This window comes from Triticum aestivum, chromosome 7B, assembly GCF_018294505.1.
Source record: "Triticum aestivum cultivar Chinese Spring chromosome 7B, IWGSC CS RefSeq v2.1, whole genome shotgun sequence".
Classification (NCBI taxonomy): domain Eukaryota; kingdom Viridiplantae; phylum Streptophyta; class Magnoliopsida; order Poales; family Poaceae; genus Triticum; species Triticum aestivum.
The window spans coordinates 135,385,255-135,398,097 of NC_057813.1; the positions used below are offsets into that span (position 1 = coordinate 135,385,255).

Below are 12,843 nucleotides of genomic sequence, written 5' to 3' on the forward strand. Positions count from 1 at the left end.
TGGACTTTGACTGACTTGCCCGATGATCGGCGAGCGATAGAAAACAAATGGATCTTTAAGAAGAAGACGGACGCGGATGGTAATGTCACCATCTATAAAGCTCGACTTGTCGCTAAGGGTTATCGACAAGTTCAAGGGATTGACTACGACGAGACATTCTCTCCCGTAGCGAAGCTTAAGTCCGTCCGAATCATGTTAGCAATTGCCGCATACTATGATTATGAGATATGGCAGATGGACGTCAAAACGGCATTCCTTAACGGGCATCTTAAGGAAGAGTTGTATATGATGCAGCCGGAAGGTTTTGTCGATCCTAAGAACGCTAACAAAGTATGCAAGCTCCAGCGATCCATTTATGGGCTGGTGCAAGCATCTCGGAGTTGGAATATTCACTTTGATGAGATGATCAAAGCCTTTGGGTTTATGCAGACTTATGGAGAAGCCTGCGTTTACAAGAAAGTGAGTGGGAGCTCTGTAGCATTTCTCATATTATATGTGGATGACATACTCTTGATGGGAAATAATATAGAATTTCTGGACAGCATTAAGGCCTACTTGAACAAATGTTTTTCAATGAAGGACCTTGGAGAAGCTGCTTATATATTAGGCATCAAGATCTATAGAGATAGATCGAGACGCCTCATAGGTCTTTCACAAAGCACATACCTTGATAAGATTTTGAAAAAGTTCAAAATGGATGAGTCCAAGAAAGGGTTCTTGCCTATGTTACAAGGTGTGAGATTGAGCTCAGCTCAGTCACCGACCACGGCAAAAGATAAAGAAGAGATGAGTGTCATCCCCTATGCTTCAGCCATAGGATCTATTATGTATGCCATGCTGTGTACCAGACCTGATGTAAACCTTGCCGTAAGTTTGGTAGCAAGATACCAGAGTAATCCCGGCAAGGAACACTGGACAGCGGTCAAGAATATCCTGAAGTACCTGAAAAGGACAAAGGACATGTTTCTCGTTTATGGAGGTGACGAAGAGCTCGTCGTAAAGGGTTACGTCGATGCTAGCTTCGACACAGATCTGGATGACTCTAAGTCACAAACCGGATACGTGTATATGTTGAATGGTGGAGCAGTAAGCTGGTGCAGCTGCAAGCAGAGCGTCGTGGCGGGATCTACATGTGAAGCGGAGTACATGGCAGCCTCGGAGGCAGCGCATGAAGCTATTTGGGTGAAGGAGTTCATCACCGACCTAGGAGTCATACCCAATGCGTCGGGGCCAATCAAACTCTTCTGTGACAACACTGGAGCTATTGCCCTTGCCAAGGAGCCCAGGTTTCACAAGAAGACCAGGCACATCAAGCGTCGTTTCAACTCCATCCGTGAAAATGTTCAAGATGGAGACATAGAAATTTGCAAAGTACATACGGATCTGAATGTCGCAGATCCGTTGACTAAACCTCTCTCGCGAGCAAAACATGATCAACACCAGAACTCTATGGGTGTTCGATTCATCACAATGTAACTAGATTAGTGACTCTAGTGCAAGTGGGAGACTGTTGGAAATATGCCCTAGAGGCAATAATAAAAGTGTTATTATTATATTTCTTTGTTCATGATAATAGTCTTTTATTCATGCTATAACTGTATTATCCGGAAATCGTAATACACGTGTGAATACATAGACCACAATATGTCCCTAGTAAGCCTCTAGTTGACTAGCTCGTTGTGATCAACAGATAGTCATGGTTTCCTGGCTATGGACATTGGATGTCGTTGATAACGGGATCACATCATTAGGAGAATGATGTGATGGACAAGACCCAATCCTAAGCATAGCACAAAGGTCGGTTAGTTCGTTTGCTAGAGCTTTTCCAATGTCAAGTATCTCTTCCTTCGACCATGAGATCGTGTAACTCCTGGATACCGTAGGAATGCTTTGGGTGTATCAAACGTCACAACGTAACTGGGTGACTATAAAGGTGCACTACAGGTATCTCCGAAAGTGTCTATTGGGTTGACACGGATCGAGACTGGGATTTGTCACTCCGTATGACGGAGAGGTATCTCTGGGCCCACTCGGTAATGCATCATCATAATGAGCTCAAGGTGACCAAGGTGTTGGCCACGGGATCATGCATTACGGTACGAGTAAAGTGACTTGCCAGTAACGAGACTGAACAAGGTATTGGGATACCGACGATCGAGTCTCGGGCAAGTAACGTACCGATTGACAAAGGGAATTGTATACGGGGTTTGATCGAATCCTCGACATCGTGGTTCATCCGATGACTTCATCGAGGAGCATGTGGGAGCCAACATGGGTATCCAGATCCCGCTGTTGGTTATTGACCGGAGAGTCTCGGTCATGTCTGCATGTCTCCCGAACCCGTAGGGTCTACACACTTAAGGTTCGGTGACGCTAGGGTTATCAGGAAGACAAGTATGTGATTACCGAATGTTGTTCGGAGTCCCGGATGAGATCCCGGACGTCACGAGGAGTTCCGGAATGGTCCGGAGGTAAAGTTTTATATATGGGAAGTTGTTAAACGGGCACCGGAAAGTTTCGGGGTCATACCGGTATTGTACCCGGACCACCGGAAAGGTTCCGGGGGTCCACCGGGAGGGACCACCCCTCCCGGGGGGCCACTTGGGCTGCGTAGGGATAGCAGCCAGCCCCTAGTGGGCTTGGCGCCCCCCCCCCCTTGGGCCCATGCGCCTAGGGTTGGGGGGAAACCCTAAAGGGGGCGCAACCCCCTTGCTTGGGGGGCAAGCCCCCCACCCCTTGGCCGCCGCCCCCCTAGGGTTTCCCTAGAGGGCCGGCCCCCCTTGCCCTTTCCCCTATATATAGAGGGGTGAGGGGAGGGCTACAATACACCACAACTCAAGGCGCAGCCCCTCCCCTCCCCAACACCTCTCCTCCTCCGTACGTGCTCGGCGAAGCTCTGTCGGAATACTGCTGCACCAACTGCACCACGCCGTCGTGCTGCCCTTGGAGCTGCCTTCCTCAACCTCTCCTTCCTCCTTGCTGGATCAAGACGGAGGAGACGTCTCCCGTCCCATATGTGTGTTGAACGCGGAGGTGCTGTCCGTTCAGCACTTGGACATCGGTGATCCGAATCACGTTCGAGTACGACTCCATCATCACCATCCCCTTGACAAGCTTCCGCTCGTGATCTACAAGTGGTATGTAGATGCAAACTCTCTCCCTTGACTCGTTGCTTAGATGAACTCATAGATGGATCTTGGTGAAACCGTAGGAAAAATTTTAATTTTCTGCAACGTTCCCCAACACACCATTGCATCTCTATCCATGCTTCGGTTCTTCAGCCTAAAAATTAATCAATTCTCTGGCCTAGTGCCACAAGCCATTTACAACATGTCTAGCCTACAAAGCATGATACTCACAGGAAAGAAAAACAGAAAGAAAAACAGAAAAACCAGGAGAAGCGGGTGGTAGGGGCTCACCGTGGGGGCGGTGACGAGTCGAGGAGGGCGTGGTGATGGGGCGGGAGGGGGCGACAACGGGCGGCGCTCCTCGGGGGAGGCTGGGCGGCCGAACCGAGGCTACGGTGAGGAGGCGACGACAGGAAGGCTCTGGAGGGGGGTGGGAAGGCAGGGAGGGGCGATGATAGGGCGGGAAGGGGCGATGATGGGGCAGGAAGGGGGCGGCGACGGGTGCGGTATCGACAGCGTGGGGTGGAAGGGAGGAAAGAGAGGAGAAAGAGAGAGAGAGAGAGAGAGAGAGAGAGAGAGAGAGAGAGAGAGAGAGAGAGAGAGATAGATAGGGCGATAGCGGGGGCGTGGACGCTAAGTTATTTTGAAGCTTTGTCGTCCGCCTCGCCTTTGCCGTCTGCTAGCAGACGACAAAGAGGGGGGGCGTTAGGGTTTGACAGACAGTGGGGCAAATCCCCTTTTTGCCGTCTCCTAGTAGACAACAAAAAGTTGGTTGATGGCAAATCCTTCCTTTGCCGTCCGCTGCCTCTTTGTCGTCTGCTTTCTGTTGGCTAATGGCATAGCCATTCTTTGTCGTCCGCTAGTGGACTACACAGAGGGGGCAGACGGCTAATCTACTGATTCCATTAGTGTAATGGTCAATATAAATTGTGGAAATGATAGATTGCAGTAGGAATTGTGTGAGAACAATTATGAATCTTGTTATGACAGTCCAAAGTGAATGACTTGCTCTTAATTATACTTACCATCTCACAAAGTTCCGTTAAGTTTTGTGTGATTGAAGTTTTCAAGTTTTTGGCGAGATATCGATATGAGGAGAATAACGAGTGACAAGACCCTAAGCTTGGAGATGCCCAAGGCACCCGAAGGTAATATTCAAGGAATACCCAAGAAAATAAGCTTGGGGATTCCCCGGAAGGCATCCCCTCTTTCATCTTCAACATTATCGGTAACCTACCTTGGAGTTATACTTTTATTCGTCACATGATATGTGTTTTGCTTGGAGCGTCATTTTCTTTTTTTCAAATTTTCTTGATGTTATTTAGAATGATTTTTTGTATCTTTTATTTCAATAGAAGTGTAAAGATGGCCTTTCCCATGCTCAGTTTGCAAGTATATTTGTTGCTATTTCAAGACAGGAAGTTTTCCTTTCTTGCGTGAAGTTTGTACAGAAGTTAGAATGTGATAAAAGCTTGAAATTTTAACACAATAAGCTATGATAAATTTTCTACAGTGTGATAAATTTTCTCAATTTTTTAAGTCAAATAGGTATGGATCTTACTTCATCCTTTACAGATTGTCCTGTTTTGACAAATTGCTGTTTATGATTGCATTGTTTGCCTATGTTTGCTTGTTTAGTGATTCTATTTGAGCATAGGATTATTAAATATGCAGCAGTATTCTATATGAAATGTTAAATTATAATTTTAGTGATTTGTTACAGTAGGCATTGATTTATACTAACATAGCTTACAAGTTCTTGTTGAGTTTTGTGTGGATGAAATTCTTAAGATTTAAGGAAACCATGATATGAGAGGAATTAAGGAGACACAAGAGACCAAGGCATCCCAAGAGAATATTCCAAGAAGTCTCAAGTATCTAAGCTTGGGGATGCCCTCGTAGGTATCCAAGTACCTTTCTTCATCAACAATTATCGGTTAGTCTCGGTTGAGCCTAAGCTTTTGATTCTTCACATAGTGTGTGCCATCCTTGGTGTATTCTTTTTTTATTGCTATTTGAATAAAATATTTATAGATATGAAATTTTTAAATGAGATAAAGTCCTCACATAGCTACCTATTTATTTAACTACTCATTTGATCTTCACTTATATCTTTTTCTAGTAGTTTGTCGAATACGCTCATGCTTTACTTATACTAGTTGACCCATTGCGCCAAATGGCGCAGAGACCCGCTAAAGCCATGTTGTCGATGAAAATAATTTCATTTTGCAAGGACCAATTAGATATTTATAATAGAATGCTAAAATATGGTTATCACCCTGTGAAACCGTTGCGCCAAATAGCGCCAAGACCTGCTGATTCCATGTTAGCAATGAAAAGAAACCCATGGTTTAGTTGATTTTGTTACGGGCAAGCACATATGACAACAAATTTATCTCTCTTAGTTGGGAAAAACAGGGGCTTGTTGTCTACAGTAGATGTACATACACATTTAAACTTGGTAGCATAGAGTTCTATTTGAAACAAAATCTATGTAACAAATCTAATCCCTTTTAGTATGAAACAACAGTATTATATTGTCTGTAATGAGATGTATATACACATTATAATTTGGTAGTACAAAGTCCCATTCAAAATCATGACGCTGGAATTACATGGATATTTTTGAATCCATGTGCGCATTGTAAAAAAATAATATGAATTAGTTGTTTTAGTTATGAGCATGCACATACGGTAAAAATAATAAGAATAATATACTTCTCAACATTTACACCTCGATGTAAAAACAAAGGCAATATAATGTGTTTTTTTGGATAACAGAACACCTGACCTACATCTGAACGAGCACTAAAAAGAGTCAATCTGCTCCCACTTTTATTCCCTATTCAAGGACACCATTTAATATGGTTTTTTTTCACAACATTTAATATGGGTTTTTAAGCCATGTCACTTCTTTACAAATGTATCCACAAAAGAAAAAACCCAAAGTTACACCATAGACCGACTCAACAATCAAAATAATGTACTTCTCAACATCTACATCTTTATGTAAAAACAAAGGTAATATAATGTGTGTTTTCAGATAACAGAAACCAAGCCTACATCTGAATCTACGATCAGTACATGTATCGACTATGCAGACAACAATTTTCTTTGCCAAGTAACTTGCATGAATCTTAGTAATTTCAATTCATTTTTGGAAGAACGACACTGGGAAAAAACTTTCCGATGAACAAAACGGAGTCCTCAAAGTGAGAAATAATCTGTCCAATCTACACGCAAGATTACAGTTTTGATCTAAACAGCTAAACCTGAATCAATAATATAAACCTAAATGCAAAGATTCTAGATGACAAAAAGGCATGCATATCTGAACAAAAATGGGATTCTTTGTAACTTCAAACCATCCTCGCATACTTTGGTTTGATACTCAGCCAATGGCAGGCCCAAAGATTCTAAAAGGACATCCAGCATCATTCTGTTGGGGATTTTCACCGATGGTGGAGTAGCCTGTGGTTTTAAATGGATGGTATTAATTTGCAGAGTATGAAAAGAATGTAAGGCATAGCCTAAAATGACATCAATTTATTTGACACCCAAAACATAAGAATAACAGAAACCTATGGGTAAACCATGCCTGCTAGGATGCTATAGAAAAGAAAATTGGCATAGGAAAGACGCCCACAATAAATAGTCCACATTACTAAAGGCAACCATCGAAATTCTGTGAAGCAACAAATGTATTGTAGGAAATTATATCTAAAAAAAGGAATTCCAGTGCATATTAAGCAGTGATCAATTCAAGATGTTCCATTCACAACAGTGTTTACAGGGGACCATTAGAAATGAGGCAAACTGCATTTGATGTTCATTGCCCAGGTCATAGCTAACTAATTTTGTTTGTTGTTACTGGATCTAATTCACGAAATGATCAATATTAACCAACATAACTTGTAACTAAGAGCATGCAGTAAGAGAAGACAAGCCTAAAGAAGTAAGATCTATAGTAAAAACCTTTTAATTGCAATAACCAACCTCAATAGACTGTTGTGTATCCTCAGACTCAGTGTAATACACTGCATCCGAGGAAAACTGGCTCTGCATTTCTTCTATGCTTGCCACTTCATTCTGCAGCAATTATTCAGAGTAGCATGAGTGTACACCAAAGAACTCTTTTTATTTTCGTGTTTATTTGGTCTTGTTGCCACGGGAAGTAACTTAGGTGGCTGCGTAGGTAGATGGACAACATAAAAAGTAGCACCTTTTGTTTCTGGTCACTTGAGCCTGGTCATTGTCATCATCCTTTTCTTCAACAGTAGGTGATGAAGTTTCAGCTTTACCACAAGAGCTCACCTTGTGCGTGAGACAAAACCAATCAAGTGGGAGACATGTGTATATATGGGTATATAGCATGAGGGGTTGAAAGTAGCTGCACCTCGGCTTGTTCATCAAGCTTCTCCATAGGACCATATCTGTCCCACTGGGAGCTCGAGTTCTACACCAGCAAGAACAGAGCCATCCTCTGCGACTACACACAGATATGAAAGGGACGGCAAAGCGCATCGAGCTACCCACAGCCTCCAAAACAGGTATAACACCGGAAACAAGCATACACATCCTGTTCACACGCATACACGAAATATAAGTAGCACGAGAACGAACAACACACAATGCCCGACCATATCCAGAACATTTAAACGATCAGCACGAAATACAGATATTTAAAAGATCACCAAGGCAGACAGCATGACATAGAAGATACTGAAAGTAAAACACGCACACATGTAGTAGAAAGAAAAGAAGAAACCTTGATGAGTCAAACGACAGTGACAGAAGAAATCATACAACCTGCGAAATACACAAAAAACAAGCGGTCAGAGCACAACGACACACAGGCATGCAATGAACACTCGACGGTCATAGAAGCAACAGAACGGCCTATTTACCCGAGGCAGCAAGCATAAGCACTTTGGTAAGAAGCAGGACGGACGAGAAGAAGAAGCGCCAGCGACAGGAGAAGTAGGCTGAACCATAGAACATGCGTCAGCACACACGCATTTTATCGAGCAGCACACACGCATTTCATCAAACATTTTATAGGCAAGCACAAGAGGTGTGGACCAACCTCAGTGCGAAGGAGAGACGGACCCATGGCTCGACACAAGCAACAACAGGAAACCGTACCAAACTGCGGATGAATGAAACAAAGGCAAACATGCGAAATTAGCATGACAAATTAATCCAAAGCAGCGGCGAAGAACATGCGAACCAGAGAAGTACGAACCTCAACCAGCGGCAACCAGCGGGCAGAGGAGTCCCATCGGAACAGAGCATGGGGTTGCCGCATCTTGGCCACCATGCTGAACGAAATGGATAATTGACTGTAATGTGTATGATGAAACATTCAGAAAATTCTCACAACTTCCATCAATTTGGACACAACTTCAGAAATCTTTGCAACCCTTTTAGAAAATTCTCACAACTTCCAAAAAATTTCTTGCAAATTATAGAAAAATTCTCACAACTTTCAGATTAAAACACACACGACTTTCAAAATAAAAAAAGGCAGACAGATGAAAAAAAGGAGACAGATCTTGGACCAGCAGACTGGAGGCCATGGCCTGCGTCCTCCAGATCTTCACACTACTACAGAGCAAGACTATTAACACCCCTCATCACACAAGGTTAGCTGGTAAGTGTGTGCAATAATTGCCAAAACATGATCGTGTGCGATGAGATACGCTCGAGCCACTGGAGTGTGAGGTGACTTGCATCACATATGGTTACACGGAATGAACCATTTGTGATGTGCATTGTCACATCCATCAAGCTTGCACAAGAAATAAGGATGTCAGCGGATGCGTGTCCGCTGGCCTGCTTATTCCTTGGAGCTGAACATTGAGCCTATTTGCTTGATGTTATATTGTGTGAGTTACATTGAGTCAGTTAAAAAAAGTATCATAATATAAGAAATAGGACTGAGAGGCATATGAATTCTCTCAACAGCTTATCAAGAACTTTATATATCCCTAACAAAAATTAGTGGATATCACCAAGAACAAGCACAGTGTCTAACTGAACCATTCAGCCTCTTATTATTTTGAGCAAATAGGCTCACAAAAAGTAAGTGCAATCATGGATGTCACTTGCCATCTATCAGCCTGCTTAAGTGAGTTCAGTTGTAGAGTGTTCCTTCCGGTTCAAAGAAGTCATGCAAACATCAAATGAGCCTAGTTTCCCAAACCAACTTCTATGCGACAACTAATTTTAGATAACCTTTCTAACATTTGGAGAAGGGACATATAGCTCAGGAGCACACCATGGATTCTTAGTCATTCAAATAAACGACTTTTGCTGACTTCCTCTATTATAGTGTGATAGATAGATCATGTGCTAAGTGTTTTGAAAAGAGAAGTTATTTTGCCGTTGAAAGAATAAAAAATGAAGCACAAACCTTTCTCGCCGAGTCCGATCTCGTGAACTCCTTCCATAGATCCTACAGACAAAGATGAAGACAAAGCTCTGTCGGTCCAGGAAACAGGCAGAGATCAATGTGAGTAATCCAAACCAAACCAAGAGCTCAGGCAGCGGTGAGCACTCACCTTGATCTTGTCGAGCTTGCCCTTGTTCAGAACCTTGAAAACGGCGAACCTAGTGGGCGTCTCAAACAGCACCAACATCTCCACCTAAACCGCAACTCAACCCACCTGGATCGCAAGGACAGCCACACAACCAAATCAAAACAAAGACCAAAAATTTCACAAAATAAAGTAGGGTACCAGTGGCTGGGACGTTCCTTGTTCGTCCAGGTACACCATACACCTCGGTAAAACTAACAAAACACGAGAGGAGCAAGCCACTGCCCAGCAAACTTACCTCGAGGGAGAGAGTAGAACAACTCCCTGCAAAGGTAAAAAAGATAAAACAAGAACAGAATCAGTCATGAACAGAGCGTCAAGGAATCGATAGACCAGCATGGAAGAGACTTCCACACAAAAGAAATAACTCACCCACGTGCATTTGCTTCCCACAATCCCTGCAAATTGAAGGAACACAAACAACAGAGCAAAATATGGGGAGAGGAGGAGAATGAGTAAGAGGGGATCTGGAGGTAGGAGGACAAACCAACCACGGGGCTCGTCAGCTAGACTCGGGGGTCGAATTCGTGCCGAGGGCCAAACTCCCGGCCGCCACCCATACATCGGCCGAGTGAGCACCAGTGGCGAGGTTGCAGGAGTCGGGATGAGAGAGGAGATGAAAGCCCCACCATTCTTCCCCTGCTGCTCCTTGCGCCCCATGTCGGCCTCTTCTCCATCCTGCAATGTGTGCGGAGCCTAGAGCTCGGGCCTCGTTGCTCCCCCACCGGCGGCCTCCTGGCCATCGCCTGCTCCTCCATCCCAGTGGGAAGACCCCGCCTCCTGTCGGCTTGTTGACGCCGTGCCCCCCGTTGGCTTCCTGCACGTAGGATCACCAACGAGCGTCCCCTGGCTCGCGGTGGCGACGGACCTGACCTCTTGCGCGGCACCCCGACAGTGGTATGACGCCGCAGACGAAGGCTACCAAGTGGCCACCACCTCCATGCCATGTCTCCTCCTCCTTCATAGCCCGTCGATGGTCGCGTGAGCGCCATGCCGCTCCGGTGCGGTAGCTGGAGAAACAAGCTCGGGGGCGAAGGGGTCGGGTGCGGGGGGAGTGGAGGAGGGAGGTGTGCCGGGCGCGGCGAGGGGCGCAGGCCGACGCCTCGCCGGTGTAGGCCGACGCCGGCCGGTCACCCTCTCCCGTCCGCTGCCGGACCTCCCTCTCCTCTCCTCTCCTCTCCCCTTTCTCTCCCTCTCATCTTCCTATCTCTCTCTCCTAGGGTTCATGCGGGATGAGGGGACCGGAGTGTGCACGGCGTGCGGGACGAGGGGATTGGGTTGTGTTGGGTGCGGGCGCGGCGCATGGATGGGACAAATTCTCTCTCACCCGGGCGCCGCTTATACCTAGCCAATACAGACACGAGACGAGCCCATCAGTCATTGGGCAGAAAAATGAACCGTGGGGTGAAAATAATTTAACCACAAGTGAAGATCCAACGGCTTAGGCGCGCCAGAAAGGCAGATCGGACGGCTGACGAAGCCCCAATCGGGAGAGCCTCCTGGAGGTGAGTTGGCTAGCCTCTTTTTTGTTTTAAATTATTATTTTGAGAGTTGATAATACTGATGACAATTTGCACAATCTAAGAAATTGGTTCTAGTATGATGGATATTTAAGAAGAATATAATAAAAGCTTTCATGTAGATCATTGGATATGATAAGTTTGATTCCTTGCAATAGTTGTGTGATATGGAGATGACAATATGTGAGTCATATTAGTGAGTAATTCTGCTTTAGTAAGAATATTGGTGTTAAGGTTTATGATTCCCTATGCAAGCACGTAAAGTCAATAGTTATGCAACGAAGTTACATCCTACTTGTGGTGCACTATTCAGTGTTAGTTATGTTCAATGCATGTTTATGACCGTTTTCATTTTTTGGTTGGTCACTTCTCAATCATTTTGCTAGCCTTCGTTTGTACTAAGTGGGAATGCTGCTTGTGCATCCAATTACTTAAACCCAAAGTTGTGCCAAATGAGTCCACCATACCTACATATATGCAGCGTTTCAATGTCGTTCCAAGTAAATTTGCATGTGCCAACTCTATTTATTCAAAATAAATTTCCATTTTGTGTGCGCGTACCGCTCATGAAGCGACAGGGGGTGTCCAATATTTTCCAGGCTAGGTATTTTATTCTCACGATGAGTGTTTATTCACTTGTCATTGCACGAGAGCGTGGCAGGTAAAATGGATGCCCAGTCCAGAAATGAAAATAATAATTAATATGATGTTAAATAATAAATTCCTTGGAAATTGTTGGTATGGATGGCACCCATGGATACGGCTAGCCATGGATTGTGTAAGAATGGTGAAAAGGAAATAAACTTTATTTTCAGTTTGGGAACCGCCTATAATTTGTATAGCATGAAAGATATTGGGAATTCTGGTGTCGGTGTCAAAACTAGCAGACCTCGGGGTAGGGGGTCCCGAGCTGTGGATCTTGGATCAATGGGGAACAGGGGATGACGAACATAGTGTTTACCCAGATTCGAGCCCTCTTGAAGAGGTAATACCCTACACCCCGATTGATTATATTGGATGTGTAGTATGGTTTACAGGGTAGGTCTACCTCGAGATCAGCATGAACTAAACCCTAAGGCGATGAGGTAATGAATATGTCTCTGGCCCTAAAGACTACAACCCTCAGTTTATATAGATAGGGTTAGGGTTATCGGAGATGGATTACAATAAGGGATAAAGAGATCCTACCTATCCTAGACTTGGAGGGCACACCACGGCTTCATAAATCTCCCGTTGTTGTACGCCTTCACCAGTCCGACCCATATTGATCGGTCGGCGCCTTGAGGACCCCTTAGTCTGTAACTCCCTCAATAGCCCCCGAACTAGCCTCCAACATCGGGGATTGTCGTCTGGAATATTCAGATCATTGGCTTGCAAGTTGAGTTCTTCCACTCTTCTATTCAGTTTGGAGCCATGTCAATCTCGCCGAACCCTACCCGGAACCCGGACTAATGTACTCAGGCCCGGACAAGGTGGGACCATCAATTTAATGTCATTCCTCGGGGCAAGAACATCATGCATAATTTTAGAAGTGCATGCGGCCCAATGCCTACTTTCTACGACCCCGTCCTTCCAGCTTCAAGTTAAGATGCCCAT

At 44.7% G+C, this 12,843-nt stretch overlaps 1 protein-coding gene and 1 long non-coding RNA gene across 9 annotated transcripts; one reads left to right on the top strand and one right to left on the bottom strand.

The window, feature by feature from the left end:
- Positions 1-6,261: 6,261 nt before the first annotated feature.
- On the bottom strand, positions 6,262-11,023 carry LOC123155761 (uncharacterized). 8 transcript variants are annotated; one of them, XR_006477597.1, is made up of 12 exons: positions 10,219-11,023; positions 10,100-10,125; positions 9,966-9,991; positions 9,692-9,796; positions 9,544-9,611; positions 8,374-8,449; positions 8,215-8,277; positions 8,036-8,113; positions 7,897-7,937; positions 7,351-7,707; positions 7,125-7,217; positions 6,262-6,599 (listed from the first exon to the last, which is right to left on the bottom strand). XR_006477597.1 is itself a non-coding variant. In XM_044573897.1 (9 exons), exons 2-7 carry the CDS (start codon positions 9,578-9,580, stop codon positions 7,538-7,540), a joined length of 465 nt encoding a protein of 154 aa, XP_044429832.1. In that variant the 5' UTR covers positions 9,581-9,611; positions 9,692-9,796; the 3' UTR covers positions 6,262-6,599; positions 7,125-7,217; positions 7,351-7,537. The 8 variants fall into 8 exon arrangements, 1 of the variants encoding a protein (XP_044429832.1); XR_006477596.1 differs by having other exon boundaries at positions 9,544-9,585; positions 10,219-11,021; XR_006477591.1 differs by having other exon boundaries at positions 7,351-7,442; positions 7,525-7,707; positions 9,544-9,585; positions 10,100-11,019.
- Positions 8,215-8,568, top strand: LOC123155763 (uncharacterized). Its single transcript, XR_006477598.1, has 2 exons — positions 8,215-8,365; positions 8,402-8,568. It is a non-coding gene; the product is annotated as an uncharacterized lncRNA (long non-coding RNA).
- Positions 11,024-12,843: the final 1,820 nt, after the last annotated feature.

Excerpts from the sequence above, each read along its gene's own strand:
- LOC123155761 (XM_044573897.1), bottom strand. The coding sequence starts at position 9,580 with ATGGAAGGAGTTCACGAGATCGGACTCGGCGAGAAAG. Across the intron at positions 8,114-8,214 it reads CGTCTCTCCTTCGCACTGAG|CCTACTTCTCCTGTCGCTGG; the intron begins GTTGGTCCACAC and ends TCTATGGTTCAG. Across the intron at positions 7,938-8,035 it reads GCTTATGCTTGCTGCCTCGG|GTTGTATGATTTCTTCTGTC; the intron begins GTAAATAGGCCG and ends TGTATTTCGCAG.